At 41.6% G+C, this 20,625-nt stretch overlaps 2 protein-coding genes across 2 annotated transcripts; one reads left to right on the plus strand and one right to left on the minus strand.

Annotated features, from left to right (window-relative positions):
• The first annotated feature begins 455 nt into the window (after nucleotides 1-455).
• tlx3b (T cell leukemia homeobox 3b) lies at nucleotides 456-7,526 on the plus strand. The gene is made up of 3 exons (XM_072658980.1): nucleotides 456-897; nucleotides 4,658-4,895; nucleotides 7,316-7,526. The coding sequence occupies exons 1-3, from the start codon at nucleotides 456-458 to the stop codon at nucleotides 7,524-7,526; spliced, it is 891 nt and encodes a 296-aa protein (XP_072515081.1).
• Nucleotides 7,527-12,956: 5,430 nt separating this feature from the next.
• Nucleotides 12,957-18,995, minus strand: npm1a (nucleophosmin 1a). The gene is made up of 11 exons (XM_072658423.1): nucleotides 18,893-18,995; nucleotides 17,305-17,384; nucleotides 16,838-16,957; nucleotides 16,655-16,748; nucleotides 16,458-16,558; nucleotides 16,301-16,371; nucleotides 16,160-16,211; nucleotides 15,986-16,066; nucleotides 15,038-15,172; nucleotides 14,412-14,486; nucleotides 12,957-13,671 (listed from the first exon to the last, which is right to left on the minus strand). The coding sequence occupies exons 1-11, from the start codon at nucleotides 18,930-18,932 to the stop codon at nucleotides 13,621-13,623; spliced, it is 900 nt and encodes a 299-aa protein (XP_072514524.1). The 5' UTR covers nucleotides 18,933-18,995; the 3' UTR covers nucleotides 12,957-13,620.
• Between the last annotated feature and the right edge of the window lie 1,630 nt (nucleotides 18,996-20,625).

Consider the following 20,625-nt stretch of genomic DNA (forward strand, 5'->3'; position numbering starts at 1 on the left):
CGCTATCTGAGAAACCGAGATTAGAAGAGCATCAGAAGAACAGAAGAACCGAGAGTCGCAAGGGCCGGGATGACGTCATCGGTTCTCATAGCCAATACGGAGAGGGCAGACCAGTAAACGGCCAATACAAAGAGGAGAGAGAAACAGGAGCTCGTGCAGGGGGGTTTGCGCGCAAAACTTTTCCATCCACGGACAAGCGCGTCCCAGCAGACCCAATCCAGACAAGAAGAAGAAGATCCGAGAAGATCAGCTAAGTCGGATATTTCTGCTTCCACTCAGCAGCATCTGTTGCGTTTCTGTTGTCTTCAGACGCTCCGTTTTCTTCTTGTTGGTGGAATAAGTCTCCAAATGCGCTCGTGAGCTTTGGATTTTTCTCAAATAAACCGCTTTGAAGTCGCTATCCAAGAAATACAACCGAATTGAATTGAGCCGAATCGCGAGACGCAAGACGTCCAATGGAGCAGTCCTCCAGCTCCAGCCCCAGCGGCACCGGCCACACGCCCCATCCCACCCAGCACGAGCCCATAAGCTTCGGCATCGACCAGATCCTTAGCGGCACCGACCAGGAAACCCAACAGAACTCCTCGAAGACCAGCTCGGACACGGAAAGGATCAGCGAAGGCGGCGGCTACCAGCTGGGCAGCCCGACCGGGGCCAGCGCCACCCCGTACCCAGCAGTGACCGGCGCTTTCCATGGCATTGCAGCGCCGTACGAAGAGGCCAGACCATACGGGGTCAACCTAACCCTCACTCCAGGTGGAGTCATAAGGGTGCCGGCTCACCGACCTCTGGCCGCTGCCGTGCCACCGCCTTTGGCCAGCGCAGCGCCTGGACTGGGGGGCATCAGCTTCCCCTGGATGGAGAGCAGTCAGCGCTTCGCCAAAGACAGGTTTGCAGGTAATTACGACGATCAGGAGGTATTTTAAAATTCTATCAATTAACAATTCAATTACAAGGGAAAATTATATTATCTTGAACTCAAACGAGACGCGTCTTCATTCCGCACTCGTTACCATAACATTCTTATATGGATCATCACTGAGACAACGTCCTAGTAGTAGTCACGTAAACTCATATCTGCAAAATGTAGGTTTTATAGAAGGAACAACTTTCAATGGAAGTAAGTGTAACATGTTATATTCCAAGTCTTGGAATCGTGAAGCATTTATATTGATTAAATTCATCACGAAAGCTCGATACAATGTAAAGAACAACAGTCAGATGCAAGTAATGTCAAGAAGTAAAAGTTAGCGGTTAGAGGTTACCGGGTTTTTGCGTGACATCAACGATAAGCTTCCCTTTTGACCAAGATCAAGGCTTCTCAGTGTCGCTTTTGTTGTTCTCCAGAAAGCTAATTGGCTACAATGTTACAATGAAGAAAAAAGGCTAAAGAACAACTGCCGGCTTTACATTAACAATGTACTCGTTCAAATCTGAAGGAAAATTCAATTTAAAAACGTATTACATTAAACGACCTTGTTTTAAATAGTCAAACAAATTAACCTTCATCCTTCAGAAAATAAATGTGCGATAAGGGGTTCTTCAGGTAATGCCACAGAAGAATCACTTTTTCTATGTTTGTAAAAGAAGAAACCTCTACATCAAATGAAGGTTGTATAAACCTTAAAAAGGTTCTTCAAAGGCATAAAAAATATCTTACACGAACATGGTTCTCTTTGTTGAACAAAAAGTGGTTCTTCTATTGGATCGCTCGTTTAAAGAACCCTTTGTAGGACCTTTAGTTTTACATTTACATTTAAGGCATTTCGCAGAAGTTCTTGTCCAGAGCGACTTACGAAATTGCTTCACTTTTTACTCAGAAAATATCCATAGCTAGCTTGTATAGGCTAGGCTCCAAAAGATACTTGTGAGCTTAGATTTTTAGATTTTCAGCTTTTTAGGAGTAAACATTTTTAAAGAGACTAAAATCCAAACGTGTTGATTTTATATATGTATATGCATATGTAACATATATGACCTTCACATGTAACTGTGAACGTCTAGTGTTTAATTAAACTGGACTAAACGGTGCTTTTGGATACTTTTGTTAACATCAAACATTGTTATTATTGAACATATGAATAATTTGTATTATATATAATACTGTTATAATGATGACAATTATTATTATTATAGTAGCAATAATAGTATTACTATTAATAGTATCATCAGTAACAGTAGTATCAGTAGTGCTATTGGGCTTCACTGTTCTGTATAGCACTGAAAAAGCTTCTTTTACTCAACAGTGGAACCCCTTTTGGTACCATATTCAACCATTTTTAAAACGCTTCTAGAAACCCGGGTTCCATTACCGAGAAGAACTATTTGATCGTGCAGGGAATCGTGTCTACATTCACATTATTTTTGTTGTGATGTTTTTGTGATGGTTGTGATGGTTTTCCATCGCCTTTACGAAAGCACCCGAAGAACCATCTGGACTTTCTTTACCTAAAACTGCAGTGTTTCAGCATGTTGCACCTAAACCTCCATCTGAATCCTGAACCCTCCATCAGTAATCTGGTTTAAAGCTTACTAGAATATTTAAACTCGTGCAGCAAACACAGATCATCAGATTGGCACTGAAGAACATGGTCTGGAAAAGGAGAGAAGTGGAAGAAGTGAGGAGATCCCAGAAGTGAAATCAGTGCGCTGGTCAACAGCTAAAAGAGCTAATAAGACAACAATGGCAAGAACTTCAAATCCAACTCGCTGCTGTGCTCTCCAGACTCAGTCAAACCCTGGTGCTTTTGTTTTGTATTCAGTCTAAAATTAAGAATAAAAAGCTCATCCATTTGGTTGATGCTCCCGGAACACGTGAACGTCTTAATGCTCCATCATGAAAGCTAATGTTAGGCTGTAGCTCTTGGTTTTATTAAAGTCTGTAAAACGGACTGATTGATAAAGAATTCAAACGCTGTCTTCTTTAGAAAGGCCAATCTCAGCTCTGGCTCTTATAAAGAGATATCAATATTTCAGCAGGGTTATTTATGGATGCCTATAGGCGCTCTCTGGGCCTTCCACTTTGAGAGAGAGAGAGAAAGAGAGAGAGAGAGAGAGAGAGAGAGAGAGAGAGAGAGAGAGAGAGAGAGAGAGAGAGGCCTAGACGACCTAATAAATACCACAGAAATGTCCAAATGACTTAAAGCACAGCTCTGACATTAGAGATTTGTGTAATATTTAATAGCGACTCATCATTTGAAGGGATAGAGCTGCATTTAGGTCCTACATGAAAATAAGTGAATAATTATGAAGATTGTTTTTAAAATCACCTCGAGCCACTGGTTAGATAAAGTTAAACAGTGCAGGGAAAGCGGACTATATATTTATATGTACACACATTGTGTACATTTATTTGACATATTGGACATATGCATAAATATGGATATGGAATCTGGCAGCTATTCTTTATATTGTTTACTTTATATAAAGTTATCAGTCATTCAAAGACGACGTTCTATTACTGTTACACTTATACATTGGTATATGTTGATATATGGCTAAAATAAATTCCCCATATTTGAAAATAACCCATTTAAAATAAGTTGGCATATATGTTTCATTTATTTCAATACGTGACAAATACATATTGGCTACAAGCGCCTCCCATGCTAATATAGGTCATATTTTTGAAACCTATATATTGCCATATGTCATGTTTTCGCACGAGCTTGGCACAAAAATCAGTTTTCAAAGTGTAAACAAAGAAGAAAAAAAATGAGAAGAAAACACAAATTAAAAATTGGGCCAAATTTGATGTTACAAGAGATTTAATTAGTTGTTAACCTTCAAACCAAACTTTCATACGTCACGTGCGTGCTAAAACGTTTTTCAATAAAACGGGTTTACAATGAAATTGTACAAACTGTTTATTCTTATTAGAAAATATGCAGATCTGTGTAGATATATATCTGTCTAAGTCTTGGCAATATATTTACAAAAAAGACAATCTCTATATGAACAACTACAACACCATATAATAACAATACTGGTGCAGAATAGCCGCTAAACAACCTGCATTGCGGTCGCGATGAAAGTAGTTTCAAGCTTTAGGCAAAATACTTTCTTTTTTAAATGTATCTCATATTCAAGGTAAAAAAATCTGACCACGTGGATGCGTTTAAACCTTTAAAAACGCTCATAAATTAGAGAGCAAACTACAAAACCGTGTCTATTACTTGTCTATTATCTTTTGCTCTGTAGTCTTGATTTTGACTTTTAGTTTAACTTCTAAACAAAGCTGTCCTTTCCTACGTCACCAAAATGCATAATACATGTAATGACAAATGCACCATCGTATTTAGTCACAATCCATATACCACCATATGCACTCATAAGAGGGGAGACGGTCTAAAGAAATGTGAGGTAGAATGTATAAATCTGCCTAAATCTTATATCTAAGACTTTTATACCAACATTTGTCCACTCACTGCGTCCCTAACAACGGCAATGGGTGCAAGGACTAAACCCTCCACTTCAGAATATTTAATTATGGGACAGAAAAGTAAAATAAACCCTCTACATTATGACCATGGATTTTTTGTAATTTTAAATTAGCGCTACAACCAGCTTTTAGACGTTTCACTGAAGCCACCAAACACCACCAAAGACAACAAATGTACTGATACATGTACCCTATCCACCTTTCCCTTCTCTACAGCGGCCTTGGCCCCCTTCACCGTGGCCAGGCGCATTGGTCACCCCTACCAGAACCGCACACCTCCCAAGAGGAAGAAGCCCCGCACGTCCTTTTCCCGCGTGCAAATCTGCGAACTGGAGAAGCGCTTCCACCGGCAGAAGTACCTGGCCAGCGCTGAGCGAGCAGCCCTGGCCAAAACCCTGAAGATGACGGACGCGCAGGTCAAAACCTGGTTCCAGAACCGCAGGACTAAATGGAGGTGAGATATTAAAGCAGAGGTCAATGGAGACTAACTGCAATTAACCTACTCGTCACCTCCTCTGAATTTCAACCCACATTTTACACCTGATCCAGGTCATCCAGGGACTGAGCTAAAGCTCTAAGCAGAAAGTAGCTCTTCAGAAACGGTCAAGCCACGCAAAAACCCCAAACCCAAAATATAAATAACTTCTAAGCTTTTAATGGAAGTCAGTGTAAAATATATATATATATTTTAATTTTGCAGTATTTCTATTGGTTCATTCATCATGATTTTTTGACACAATGTAAAAACAACTGTCAGGTTTAAATTACAGCGACGTTAGCGTTCCCCCTTCCAAGACCAAGACCTCTAAGACCTCTAAGAATCGGTTTCCTCCTTTTTTTTATTCTTGCCTGAATATTTTTTTTACAACCTTGGTCATCAGTCTGGTCCAGCATGTCCAACTACGAGCGTTCTCTCAGAAGGTTAATATATTATTAATCTAATTATAGATTTTGTAGATGTTTGGTAATAACGAGAAGACAAAATGTACACACATTTACACACTCACTAATCATCATATGGATCACACCTGATAACTGACACCTGTTATCCACTATGTTCTGGTCAAGACTCTACACTATAGAATCCATTCTGTTTGGTTGTTCTCAACGCGAAAACGCTCTGAACTCGTAAAAAAACGAGGATGATTGCCTGATTACCTGATGACGTGAACTGCGAAAAGTTATAATATCATGGACACAACAACTCTTAAAATAAAATAAAAAATATCCTGATCGATGAGACTATGAGCTGGTTCACTTTCCAACAGCTGTTCTGAATTTCTGAAACACTCGCTGAGAACATCTCATCTGCTATTAAATCAAACCCAGGCAACAGTGTAAACACTACCAACACTGGCCAGTTTTAATATCAGCACGTGAGCTTTATTTTTAATGTCCATAGAAGTCCAACAACAGACAACAACTATAGAAGCTGTACTAAATAAATGCCTTGAATAAAAGAAGCGACCCTCTTCTCTTTTTCTACGAGGTAAACAAAAGTAGTTGTAGAGGACTTTCTACAGTTAAAGGATAATTTATTCTCAGGTGGAAATACAAAACAATATCTGTGAAAAAACAGCAATAAAATGTAAACAAAAAAACTTTTATTTTTTGTGTTATCCACGAAGTTTAGACATACATGAATAGGCTGTAAGGCATTTGTGTATAATTTAAACAGAAAATCTTTACAATGGTTAAATATTGTACATTTATTATTTTCATTTTCACAGGTACTAGTTGCTTATTACCGAATAAATCACATCTACAACTATTACAAAATGATATTTCTAAAAATGTGAATGTGAATATAACGCCATTAACGACAAATATACACAGCGATTCAGTTAAAAACAAGACAAATTTGATGTTTGACGTCAACTTAATAAACACTTCCTGTGATGTCATTAGGGAATCACGAGCCATAGCCAAGAATCAAAGAAGGTCTTAAGTCGCAGGTGGAACAAAATAAACAAAATGACAAAAATAACATTTTCATTGATGGACACTAGTGTTTATCAAATGTAACATTTTAACCATTTAACCATTCTATTTTTTTAAAAGTGTGTGACTTTAATTATATCAAAGACTTTTATTCTGTACATTTGCAGTATTCAGCCATAACATTAAAACAGATGACAGGTGAAGTTAATTACACTGATTACCTTCATCTATGGTGTCTCCTGTCTGTGGAGGGGTGGATCTACATATTAAGCAGCGAGTGAAACGTCCGGTCTTGAAGGTGATGAAGGTGATGAAGCAGAAAAAATAGACAAGCGTAAGAATCTGAGACACTTTGACAAGAACCAGACTGTGATGTTCTAGATAAACGACTGGGTCAGAACATCTCCAGAACATCAGGCAGGTCTTGTGGGATGTCTCTGGTATACAGTGGTCAGTACCTACCAAAAGTGCTCCACGGAAGGACAATCAGTGAAGCAGGGACAGGCCATGGGGTCACTGATTGATCTTAGAGGTCCCATCTCAAAACTTTGGGATTTTAAGGATCTGCTGCTAACGTCTTGGTGCCAGATACCACAGCAGGACACCTTTAGAGGGCTCAGAGCTGTTTTGGTGGAACAAGGGGGACCTACTCAATATTATCTGGGAAGTTTTAATGTTATGGCTGATCTGTGTATTTGGCAGTGTGTACCAATTAAAGACCTCTCTCAGAAAAATATTATCCTTTTTTCATGTGCAACAAAAAGAAGAAAAATGACTATAAAATACTTACAGTAATTAATGCAGATGTATAAATGACATCACAGGTTGGATGTAAACAAAGTTTGTTTGTTGAATGTGAATCAGAGAAAGTCACAAAAATCTTCAACTCTTTCCTAATTTTCTTCCTTCCATCGTTCCTTCTCCCCCTGCCAGACGACAGACGGCGGAAGAGCGGGAGGCGGAGCGCCAGCAGGCCAGCCGGCTGATGCTCCAGCTCCAGCACGACGCCCTGCAGAAGTCCCTGAGTGACTCGGTCCCTACCGACCCCCTCTGCATCCACAACTCCTCACTGTTTGCCCTGCAGAACCTGCAGCCATGGGCTTGTGGCGACGAGGGCACCAAACTGGGTGCTGCGCTCGTATGAGTGGCCGGACTGAATCAGCGGTCAGCAACCATCTTCTCGAAGAGGATCTATTGACATTTCTACAGGTTTCACCTCCAACCCAAATCTAACCCATCTACATTCTTAAAAAATAAAGGTGCTTAGAAGATTGTTAGAAGGTTGTTTTCAAGCAATGCTGCAGAAGAACCACTTCAAGTCAAGGCTGGAGATGAAATGGTTCTTTTAGATAGTTTTTGTGGATGTTTTGTGAAAAACAGATTTGCAGGGCATCATGTAGATGGGTTTAATCTGTTAGGAACCGACATTCAAGCCAAGAAGCAGTTAAGAACCTTTATTTATTAAGAGTTTGATTCAGCTAACCAAGGACTTCTGAAGACAATCGTTAGCTGGATCAGGTTTGGTAGATCTGGGGATGAAACTCTTCAAGGCTGTAGATCTCCACGAGAAGGTTGAGGTTGGTGACCACTGGACTGGAAAGACGTACTGCCATGTTGATGGCCAGGTTGCCGGTTGATTAAAAGTCCAAAGTCATCTTGGCCAGCTCTCAGCCGGGCCCTGTGCGGGACTGGACGCTCTCTGAACGGACCAGGGCAAGCAGAGTGAGTAATTGCCAACATAGGGATTATCCTTTCTGCTCCAGTTGAAAATGACATATAATAAACGACCTGCAGAGTGCAGTAGGTCAGCCTGCAGCCGTCCAGCCCTCCGCTCCATACCAACATATTGACAGGCCGATGCATCACATATCTGCTACTGTGCACCTCCCTCGTCCCATATGTCTCTCTCTTTTTACCTCGGTCTCAACAGTCCATCACCACACCGGACTAATGACGGAGAGAAGCATAACAACGGATAAATTATTCAGAAAGTCAGTTTGCCTGACCTCGTACGCCCCTCTTTTGCGCAATTTGACCACTGGTGGGAAAGCTAACAAGCATGCAAGCACATACACACACTTAGACACATAGACTCCCATACATTATCCATCCTGCTCATCGTAGCCTGAGAGGGGGGCGATCAGCCATACGTCATTCTAGTTATTATTGTAATGCTTACATTTTTTGTAAGGGTCAAGGGCTATTCTGCTACCACATGCTCATTTTCTCACCTTGGTTCCTGTCTTAAAGGGGAATCCCATCTATTTTTCAGAATTTCTACCAGTCATCTCAGTCATTCAGAGTGGGTTTTAGGTGGGTTGTAGATAAAATTACCAACAACTTAGCAACAAACTTGCTGACTTATTTAATGACGACGATGCTAACACAGCCCATTGTTGTACTATCCACAGGACGCCCGCTACGCAACCCAGCAATGCTCCCGGGTCAAATTGACCCATGTTTTAAAATGTATTCTATTATTTCCCCCCAATTTTCATTTCCAATTTAGAAGACCAATTATCCAACCCACTTGTCAGGACTCTTCACCTATCACATGCAATGCTCCCAGCACTACGAAGGTGAAGACTAGCACATGCTTCCTCTGATACATCAGCTAACAGACGCCTGTGCTGGCCAACATTAAACTGGCAGTGGTGCAGGGAGAATTGTGCTCCCTCAGGCTCCGGCTGCTGATGGCAAGCAGCGTTACCCGAGATTTGAACTAGCATCAGACCCAAGTTTACCCATGTACAGCAACCCAAAAGTTGTTCAAAAAGATTTTAATAGATTTAATATTTTGAGCTATTTATTTTATAGAATTGATATGTCATGTATTTAACAAATTCAACCCTTATTTATTATGGATTATCTGGATAACTAAACAGTTACACAAGAAAGAAATGGGCCTAAATTTTACGTTTCGGACCAAATTTGATGTTTTTACCCTTTAAAACCTCAATTGTCACTACTGGGTCAGTTGACTGGTGTGTAAGTTTGTGTGTAATCTATACAAATATAAACATATATAATATAAACAGGTTCAATTTGTCAAATTTCTAAGCAAACCCAGCAGAAAAGGATTCATGCGGCAAAAATATTTAAAAAATTGGGTCAATTTGGGGGTCAAAGGGGTCAATTTGACCCGCAACAAAAACCGGAGGGCTAAATAAATACAAATATTGATATTTAAAAAAAAAACACCAGGCAGTGTGTGTAAGCGCTGTTAACAGCCCTCCATTCACCACCACTGTAAACTCTACTGTAAATTCTGACTAGGTTGACTTAGCTTTTCACACCGAACCCCCCGAACCCTTTCCGAAAACATTTTAATGCAGAAAATGAATTGAATAACTTTTAAAAAAGGGATGAAACTCTCCTTTGGGCATGTTGAGTCACCATTGGGTCAAATCCACAGATGTTCAGTAAGTGGGAAAGAATTAAACCCTGGTACATGTAAAGTGATGGAGCAGGTTGTGACGTGTGGTAAAAGGGAAATCTGTAAATGGTGGTGAATAAAATTGTGTGTAAAAATGTTTGTAAGAGGCTCCAATGGGAAAGGAGCACAGTTGCGTCTAAATTAGTGTATAATACATTGTAATATGTCATATGTAAATAGCTAAAGTGTAATTAAACACCCCTTTTTGACTTTAGCATGACTCGTCTCTCTGTTTCTGGTGCCTTTCCGTTTCCGCTTGGCTCCCCGAGGCCTGCTGGTGAGCGATGGATCCCATGCACACTTCAGTGGTCCACAAACGCATCAACGCGCTATCGCTGCTTGGCCGAAGATGATTATGCCTGCCACAGCAAAGAAGCACTTAGGTGCCTCGCTGAGATAAATGCAGGATCCTCTGGGATCATAAACATGCCTTTATGCCCTCTGCCACCCCCCACCACTCCTCCCGTCCAAGTGCTGACTCTCAAGAATTGACCCGCTTGAAAGAGCTGGGTGGGAGCAAATGGAGCAGTGTCCATTATAAAGTGATTTAACATAGGCCTAAGCCCCTTCCCCTCCCCTCTCCTCTCCTCCCTCCAACACCACCACCACCACCAGCAGCAGCACCACATTAAAATGCTTGGTAGGTGAGCCTGGAGTCCCGCCATATAGCTATTTGGATTGGGCTATATGGATGTTTAACACTGGCACGTGCCGGCTGCTCTTCAGTGTGTGTGTGTGTGTGTGTGTGGGGGTGCTCTTTGATAAGGAGCTGTCTGAGACAGCGGTCATTAATAAACACTCACTGACCTGACTAATCCACACAGGAAGTCCTCTGACCTCCTGGACCCCATCCAGGCCCACGGGGGAGGATGAGATCATCCAGCCAGAAGAGTGCAAGATGGAGCCAGCAAAAGATGCAGTACTTCAACGCCCTCTGCTGGATGAATCTGGCCCACACTCGTACATTCATCCAGTCTCTCTCTCTCTCTCACACACACACACACACCACCATGGAATGATACTGATGATTTTGGCCAAAACCGGGTGCAAAAAGCTGGAACAGCTGGCACAGCAACTGTACTGCACTATACTGACAAAAGTATTGGGACACCTGCTCATTCATAGTTTTTTCATATTGAAAAGAGCTGATCCTGTTAGAGTATCTCTCTCTACTGTCCAGGGAAGAAGGCTTTCTACTAGATTCTGAAGAAGCATAGCTGTGAGAATTTGATTGCATTCCACAAAAAGAGCCTTAGTGAGGTCAGGATGTTGGATGATGATCACCACCCAACCTCATCTCCAACCTTTCAGCTTATCTCAAAAGTATTAGATACTTAAGGTATTTGATGGGCCATGACTGACCCTCAAGGGCCTTAACTGGGCTGTAAATTGGTTGCTAAGGTACAACCAATTCCAATGCATACTGGTCTGAGCTGGTTTATGATGGTCCACCACAGGACCACATTTGCTTTATTAGGGTTGAGAGTTGCTGAATGGCCTCCAATGAAGCTCCGCTGTAGTCCTAAATGTTGCTTGGTAAAAGGTACTTCTGCTGGACGATGGGACGACAGGACCACTCTGCTTTCCTTTCCTGGTTGCTGCAGCACGTCTGGCAATTATTCTAAGCTTCCTAGGCTAAGTGCTAGTTCACAAAACAGGCTGTTCAGGGTGTTCAGCCTGCTCTGCAGAACCACAAGCCACAAGTTGGACACTCTGCAGCCAATTTCATAATGAACTCGGTTCAATGGCTTCCGAGCAAAGACAAAAGAACACCTGCTGACTCAAAGATGCTACACCCAGACGGTCAGCGTGGAAGCCCGTTCCCAGCCGGCCTAAAGAATGGCTTGTTTCTGTCTGGAATAAATCAGAGCTAAAATTAAGTCTAAACTTGGAATAAAACATTTCAAAATACTTTGAAACAATTGAAATTTTGTTTAATTTTTTTTATATTTCTGAATATTTTTAAAATTATTTTCAAGTTAAAAATAAGAACTTGTATTTTTTCTGAAAAAAAAAAGAAAAATTCATCATTTTTAAGTAAAAAAAAAAAAAGAAAGAGTAGTCACATCAAAATTGATAAGATTTTTCTCATAGCAAGTCAGAATATTAAAAGGCCAAAATTAATCAAGATACAAAGTCAAAAATTATTTTGCAAACTGAGTCAAAGGATGAAGAAAACTCCATCAGAAATTTAGACACGCCTCCAATTCGGTTCTTTACCGGTTCTGTTGAACAGTTCATTATTAGCAGCAGAAACTGCACTCAGGGCTAAACTGGCTCCTATCGCTCTTCAGCTGTTTATTTGTTAATCCTCCCAGCTTCACTGCTCTTCTGCAGTGACCAAGGCATTCTATAGAACCACAATCAGTGTAGAAATGCTGCCAGAACACACACTACTACACTACATAGACAAAAGTATTGGGACACCTGCTCATTCAGCATTTTTCTGAAATGTGTGAAGTGTTTCTTCTGCTTCTGTTGGAGTAACTGTCTCTACTGTCCAGAGAAGACAACTTTCTACTAGATTTTGGAGGAGCAGCATTGCTGTGAGGATTGGGTTGAACGTGTTATCAAGGACAGCTCAATGCTAGGGGATATTACACCCCTGTAGATCACACCTGGCAGCAACAGGTTCACATTTATCTGCTCCAGAGAGTCCTATTCTATTGGCAGTACATCTCTACAGGGACTAGACAGGCTCTGTGTGTGCATTTGCACATCTGTGTCAGCAATGGGTGTAACTTGGAGTTGCTGAGTTCCATTAATAAGGACCAATCAAATACCTGGGATTTTAATTTGAATGAGGAGGGCAGCCACCTAAATGAGAGTTGTAAAGGAACATGGCCCGTTTCTGGATGAAGCCTCACTCTTTACCAAGAGAGCCAATCAGCTTGTTGATAATGCCCCAAAGGAAGGCAGGCCAATGTAGTAATGTGCAAAAGCCCACCCTCCCCAGTACTAATGTGTAACACCCCACCCCTTCGGTTTTGAATATTGTGGCCATCCCCTATTCCTACAGACAGGAGCCTGGTCTCATCTGACTGGAATTAACTGCCTGGCAGCCTCACCACCGAGTGAACGGACTCCCCTATAAAAACTCAATTCCTCCGAAGCGTGCAAACAGAAACCAAGCACCAGTTATTTTTCCAAAAATGTTTATTGTTGTGGAGTAAAATTGTAGCTCGCTTCATTGCAAAAGTACAGGACAAATTCGCACTGCTCGAAGTATATCGAAGTGGACAGAATCGAGTCTTCTCCTCCTCGGAGGGAAGTCAAAAACCAGTGGCGAGCCATCACACATCCTCTGGCTATATTACAGTTCGTCAGCTCGTGATGAGGCGGAGGGTAGACCTCATCAGACTTGCTGAAGATGCTTTCAACCCTGAAACATTTAGAACCCACTTCACTTAGCTGCGCTTTTGATAAGAACATGTGCACGAGAGGGGAAAGAGGGAACTGGCCCAATTCTCTGCCGATGCGGGGAAATGCCGGCCAGAAATCACACAGTATCATCATTTCTGGATTTAAGATAAAAAAAGGAAAAAAGAAAAAGAATTAAGCACGCTCAGAAGCTCCGCCAGGTCCTCAGTGATGAACCTCTGATTGGTTGAACACAAGCAGGTGAGAACCATAGACTGAGCGAAAAGAATTTATAAAAAAAAGGGGGGAAACTGTTCGACTGAATGGATCTCGGCGCACAGTCTGAATAAAGTCACTTTTAAAGGAATGGCACGGATTGACAAACTCAAAGGGTTCGTAAAACAAAAAAACAAAGGAAAATAATTTAACTGAGTAAAACCATTCAGTTCTTCTCCTTCACTGTCTGCCTCCACTTCCACAGCTCTTCGATCACCTGCAGGAGGAGGAAAGGCCAGTTAGAGGCACCACAAACTCAGACATTACATCAAACCCTACAAAAGCTCAAATCTGACAGAACTCATATGATCTGATCACACATCATATTAATTGTAATCAACTACACTCACGCCAGCACGGCCCAAATATTCACCAAATGTAGTTTAGAATAAACTACATGGACAAAAGTATTGAGACACCTGCTCATTAACTTTCTTCTGAAATGAAGGCTTTTAAACACAGTTGATCCCACTTTTGTTGAAGTAACTGTCTCTACTGTCCAGAGCAGAATACTTTCTACTAGATTTAGAAGGAGCATTGCTGTGAGTATTTGATGGCATGCAGCTGAAGGTGTGTTCATGAGGTCAGGATATTGTAAAAAGTACTGCCGGTGCACCATCCATCAGCTTCATACCTCTCTAGCCGGGCATTAGGCAGCATGGTGCCAATAGGCTCATGTTTATCTGCTCCAGAGAGTCCTATTCTATTGGCAGTATGTCTTCTCTACAGAGACTAGATGGGTATTATGTGCATTTGCACATCTGTGTCAGTAACATGTGCAAAATAAAGTTAAATAGCTGCAGGCATTCGTTAGAGGGGATGGCACTGATCCATAAATGCTATTATGACATTATGATTTGCTAGGAATTCGCACCCCCCCTTTATTTAATAATTACAAATAAAGAAAATCAGACAATATCAGAAACAGTAAAGAAAAAACAAAAAAACATCAAATACCTTCGAATCGGTTACTTTGAAACCGTTCTTCACGTAGTTCTCGAACTTGGGTTGGAGTTTCGGCAGCATCACTCCCTACAGAAGATAATGAGTGTGTTTTAAGACGGCTTCACCAAACAGTCCTCACCCAGCCTTCACACCATACGCAAACATCAGCTGATCCTGTTTGTTGAAGCTCATACTTTGAAACACAAGCTACAGCCTCCAGCTCAAACCCACACTTTTCCTTAGGAGTAGGACTAATTCATCATCTGACACTGAGGTTCTGATTCACACCAGGGGCGAGGAGTGCTAAATCACCCCTCATTTGCACACGTGCTCGGCAGCTCGCATCACACCCAGGAGCCCAGCACTCCATGAAGAGGACTGCTGACTCCATTAATTACTACAGCAATTAGCTAATTGTAGAAGCTATAATTTTACTGATCCTGATTAATACAATTCACCACAGCCGCTCAATTATTCCGTCATAACGCGGAGATGGAACAACGTCTTCGTCTGGACTACAATGTTCAGTAAGTGAAGCATTGGTGTCTGATTGGTTGTGGTGGATGGACTGCTGCAGCTCCCGGGACATTTAATAAAAATCCATTTTATTTTTTCCAGAACAGAAGACAAAGACAAACCTTCTCCACGCTGGTCATCATTTTGGCTTTAATCTCTGGGACGGACAGAGGGGCTTGTGGAGTTTTGGGGGTCTTCGGGCTTTTGGGGGTCTGTGGGGGTTTACTGGGGGTCTTCTTTTCAATGGGCTTCTGATTCTGTCAAAAAGAGAACAAAAAAGGGTATTAAACTATTCAGAACAAATCACCTTAGTTATTGCTTTTGTTATGTGGTGAACCAAAACTAGCAAAACTTAAGTGCAAAAAATATAAATTAAATATGGAAAGGAAGTTTCTAGGGAATGGCACATGTAATAATTCATCCATGTGTATCAATATCTCTTGGGTTATGAATTTGAATCTGAGTCTTTACGTTACTTCAAATTAGGGCTGGATGATCTGGTAATATCACATTCAAAAAACCATTTATGATGTGTTATAATCAGGGCTGGGCGATATGGTAAAAATACAGTATACAATATTTATACTTTTGCTGTGCACAATATTGATCACTATACATGTAATCAAAGAATAAAAACATCAGTAGCTGTAGATTCTTATGAACTACTATTCAGATCCTCTTCTGTACTGAATACAGTGATTTCTACTTAACATCTGCTGCTCTTCACCTAATTAACCCAGTCTAATTACCCTGTTAGTAATGAAACCCGCAGCTGATCAGTGTTAAGCACTAACAGTCTCCTCCATATGCTTAAGTATAAGTATAATACTGATAATGAATATTCCATATTTACAACATACAAATTTAACCATTATGATGAAAGAAAGGCTTTAAAAAATTCACAGGTCTTCCCTCCCTTCACCTAATTATTCATTTAAACCTCAAGGTTTTAAAGGCATGTTTCCCTGGAACACAAAGCAATGACTAAACACACAAGCAGTTAGTGGTCATGGGATGAGGGGGTGGAGAAGAGAGTGGTTCAGTGAGCACACTGGCAGAGAGAGCCGCACCTGTTTGGGAGCTGGTGTGTTGGGCTTGGGTCCTTTGCCGTTCTGGGCGGGAGTCTGGGGTTTAGCTGCAGGCTTCTTGGACTACAAAGTAAACAGACAGTTAAAAAACCCTGAACTGCAAAAATACAAGGATCACGGGTCAGAGGTAGAATAAGGAATAGAAAAATCCATCACCTTAACAGGCGTCTCCTCCTCCTCTTCCTCATCGTCGTCATCTTCATCATCCCTGAAAGACAAGTTAAACGTGAGGGTCTATTCCCTATTAAACCGGACTGAGCTCATTACTCCAGGAAGAAGTTCTAGAACAGTACTCACTCATCATCTTCATCGTCATAGTCATCTTCCTCATCATCATCCTCCTCCTCTTCGTCAATCTTCATCTTTTTCTGCAGGGAGGACAACGTTCCAGGTTATTGAACTAATAACCAACCCCCCCAAAAAACAAAACTTTTAAATACCAAAAATCTCTTACTGAAGATTTCACGTTTGCTGGAGCCGCCCTCTTCAAAGCCATCCTCAGCTCCTCCTCATCTTCCTCCTCCTCTTCATCAAATGACTGATCGCCTCCTGTTACTGGGCAAAAACAAACAGGAAGTTGTCAGACTTAGGCAGGAAAACAAACAAACAAACAAAAAAAGACAGTCACAAAATTGGCCCATGGCTACTTACTGACGAGGTGCTGCCCGCTGATGTGGATGGGACCGGCGCCAGACCGCAGCCGGAAAACGACGGGAGGAGCGATCTCAAAGCCCCCTAAACAGACCTGAAACAGAAAGTTGTTTATTTCACTGTTCCGGCCTTACGCACAAACCTCGTTGAGAAGGGGTCAGACAAGAGCTACTGAACACTCACGCTGGGCAGGGTGGACGGCTTGAGCGTGGCCAGCACGGCTTTGACCTTCTGACCCTCAGAGTCCTGTCCCTCAACCTCCACGATGTTCAGCTCATCTTTGGTCGCTGGGTCGACACAGACCTGTGGATATAAGGGTCAGATCGTGAGAACGCTGCGTGCCACGATGCTATTATTATAAAACGATGAATCTCAGTCCTCAGTAAATTAATAATTAAAATTAATTAACAATGAACTGTATTGCCCACCTAACATTTTCACTGCACTTCTTGTAAACTGTGCATTAAGTTGCCTAAGTTAATTATTAGGTATTGCTGCAAACCAACATCTAAGCTCATAAATGCAGCTGGTTAGCCATTTGTTTTTAGAGTATGCATGTGTTGATGATCACACATTCGATTCATTCTGTATTGTCAATAACGCGGCTGTGCCTTTCAAACAGTTATTATTTAACAATCACCACTCCGTACCATCCGGATGGATAACTGATGCTCAAAGTCGTCATCTTCGGGATTAAAGGTGACTTCTTTTCCCTGTTTCAGCTCACATCCTATAAAGTGGATCAATAACTAGGATTAGGACAGAAATCAATAAGCATTGAGAACAAATACAACAAAAAAAATAAATCAGAATAACTGATCGGTTGTGATTAATTACATATTTAATAATCTCGACCCTCCCAAACAGGCAAAGTCTAAAGGCAGCCAAATAGTCACTGTGAAAAGACCATGCGGAGCAAGCCCACGTGGTTCCCAGCTGGGAGGGCGCACACGTGGTGACTCTCGGTGTAGCGCCACATACTGCAACCGCTACTCAATCTGCACCCTTAGGACCCTTTCGTGGCTCTCCTGTAGCAGTGCTGGCCGTCTCCCAAATATGTATTTAATATAATCTACTAAACACGTTATGTTTGTACTCGCATTACGAATAATCTCACTTAAACAAAAGTTAAAGAACGAAGCTTTACCGCTAGCTGGCTTGTTAACCAACTTCGACGACTCACAATACAAACCGATTTATGTGCTCAACCTTCTCCTAAATATTTATATTTATCAATATTATTTCGTAAATCTACATAAAAACTCAAATAGTGCATTTTGGAACAAAACTAAGCAGCTTAATATCTGAGGTTCCTCCCACAGCCGTGGACGGACTCCTGTTTCGACCAATCAGAATCGAAAAGGAAACAAAGAGGTGCAGAATGTGGCGGGCGCAGATTGTGGTGCAGCACTGAAGCGAAATAGCTCCGCACATAAAAAGCGAAAAGTCAACCCTGCTCGTGGGGTGTTTGAGCAGAAGTTAACTAGTTATTTATTAATCATTAATTTTAAGTAATTTAAGATTAAATTAATCATCATATGACGCTGTTCAGCTGATAGTGGTGGCGCTAGCTAGCTGAAGTAGGCCTGAGGCGCACGTGTGTGTGTGTGTGTGGACGCAGACATGTGCGAAGGGCGCTTCAGCTATATTTACATTAACTAACAGCATTTATATACAGATATAACCAGCATTTATGTTTTAATCAAAACGATTTAGCTACTAAAGCAGGCGAGGCTGTGCTTTTAATCATAGCTAGCTAGCTATCTCTCCGCTCCACCTGTAGTAGTGGAAGGTTAGCGGTTAGCTAGCTAGCTGCCGACCGGAGCCTCGGTGTTTTAAGGTGGAACATGTGAACACTTTAAGCAACAGTCCTAAATACATAAGCTAAAGTAAGAGCCAACTTTTTAACTTTGCTACTAAACTCGGCTGGTTAGTTGTTAGCCGGGATGCTAACTCGGTAAACGCAGCAGAACCTGCAGCAGGACTTGGTGGGACTCGGTGTTTCCGGCTTTGCCGGCAGCATTAGGGCTCAGTGAACAGCACAGACAATAAAGACACGTGTTGCCTCGGTTTTCTTCAAGAATCATCCACTGAGAACCTGACTGAGGCAGAAAAGCTCGGACCCCATCATCAACCAGCTCCCTCACTCGCCCTCCAACGCGGGGAGAGGCTAAGGGAGCCCTTTCCAGCGGCCTGCTCAGAAAGAGAGCGAGAGAGAGAGAGAGAGGTCTTACGTACCATAGAGGAAAGTTTGGGGACCCATCTGTTCGACGTCCATCTTTGAGCTGGAGGTTCTCTGCAGTGAGGCCGCGCGCACCGTGTTCCGCTCTATACACGCCCACAGTTCAGGGGCGGCGCGAGGATTGACCAATGAGAAGCGAGGACGACGGATGAGCGAATGGGTTATCTGAGTGCTGGAGAGATCAAATAATAACTAATCAAATGACTAATTAGTTCAGGAGATAGACAGACAGACAGATAGAAGGACAGACAGATAGGGACATAGGTTGATAGAGAGACAGACAGACAGAGAGACAGACAGATAGATAGATAGATAGATAGATAGACAGATAGATAGATAGACAGATAGATAGATAGATAGATAGATAGATGGACAGACAGACAGTTGGATGGATGGGTAGATAGGCTGATAGAGAGACAGACAGACGGGCAGATAGATAGATATACAGACAGTTAGACAGACAGACAGATGGGTAGATATATACCCTGTGTCTTGAACACTTGCTTTGTTTACTTTGATAGACAGACAGATGGTAGATATAAAGTAGGATAGAAAGATAGATAGATAGATAGATAGATAGATAGACAGACAGAAAGATAGATAGATAGATAGATAGATAGATAGATAGATAGATAGATAGACAGACAGAAAGATAGATAGATAGATAGATAGATAGATAGATAGATAGATAGATAGATAGACAGAAAGATAGATAGATAGATAGATAGACAGACAGACATATGGACAGACATACAGATGGACAGACAGACAGATGGATGGATGGGTAGATAGGTTGATAGACAAACAGATGGTAGATATAAAGTAGGATAGATAGATGGACGGACGGATGGACAGACAGATAGGTTGATAAAGAGACAGACAGATAGATAGGTACATGAACATATAGATGGTAGGATAGATAGACAGATAGATCTGCAGAATGGCAGACAGATAGGATAGATAGATGGATGGACAGGTAGATATGTTGATTAAGAGACAGACAGATAGATGGACGAGTAGATGGGTTCATAGTGAGATACACAGAAAGATGGATAGACAGATAGTAGGATAGATAGATGGATGAACAGAGAGACAGATATATACATGCATATATAGATAGTAGGATAGATAGACAGAGAGATGGACAAAAGGACACAGATAGGTTGGTAATAAGACGGACGGACAGACAGATAGACAGATGGATAGATACTGAATATAGTAGGATAAACAGATGGATGGACAGACAGACAAATGGATGGATGGGAAGATAGGCTGATAGAGAGACAGACAGACAGGCAGATAGATAGATGTATGGGTAGGATAGATAGATATACAGACAGTTAGACAGACAGACAGATTGGTAGATATATACCCTGTGTCTTGAACACTTGCTTTGTTTACTTTGAGGGTCTTAGTTACAGCAGCAGTGTGTGAAACTGCCTCCACCATGTTTAGAAGCTATAAAATAGTGCTCTATTACCCCACCTGCAGGAGATTCAGATAATGCAGGAGTGAATTCTGGGACTCTTACACACACTCACCATGATAACAGATAGTTTAACAGTACAGAAGACTCTTCAGGGCGAATTTTTGTCTGATTGGCGTGAAAATTGGTAGCCAACGTTGTTCTGCTTAACTGCATGAATCTCCCACGTTAGTCTAGATCCTCCCTGAATGAATAAGACGCGATTAAGGGAACCTGCTGTGCTCTCGATTCACCAAGACACAC

Source organism: Salminus brasiliensis, chromosome 16, assembly GCF_030463535.1.
Source record: "Salminus brasiliensis chromosome 16, fSalBra1.hap2, whole genome shotgun sequence".
NCBI lineage: Eukaryota > Metazoa > Chordata > Actinopteri > Characiformes > Bryconidae > Salminus > Salminus brasiliensis.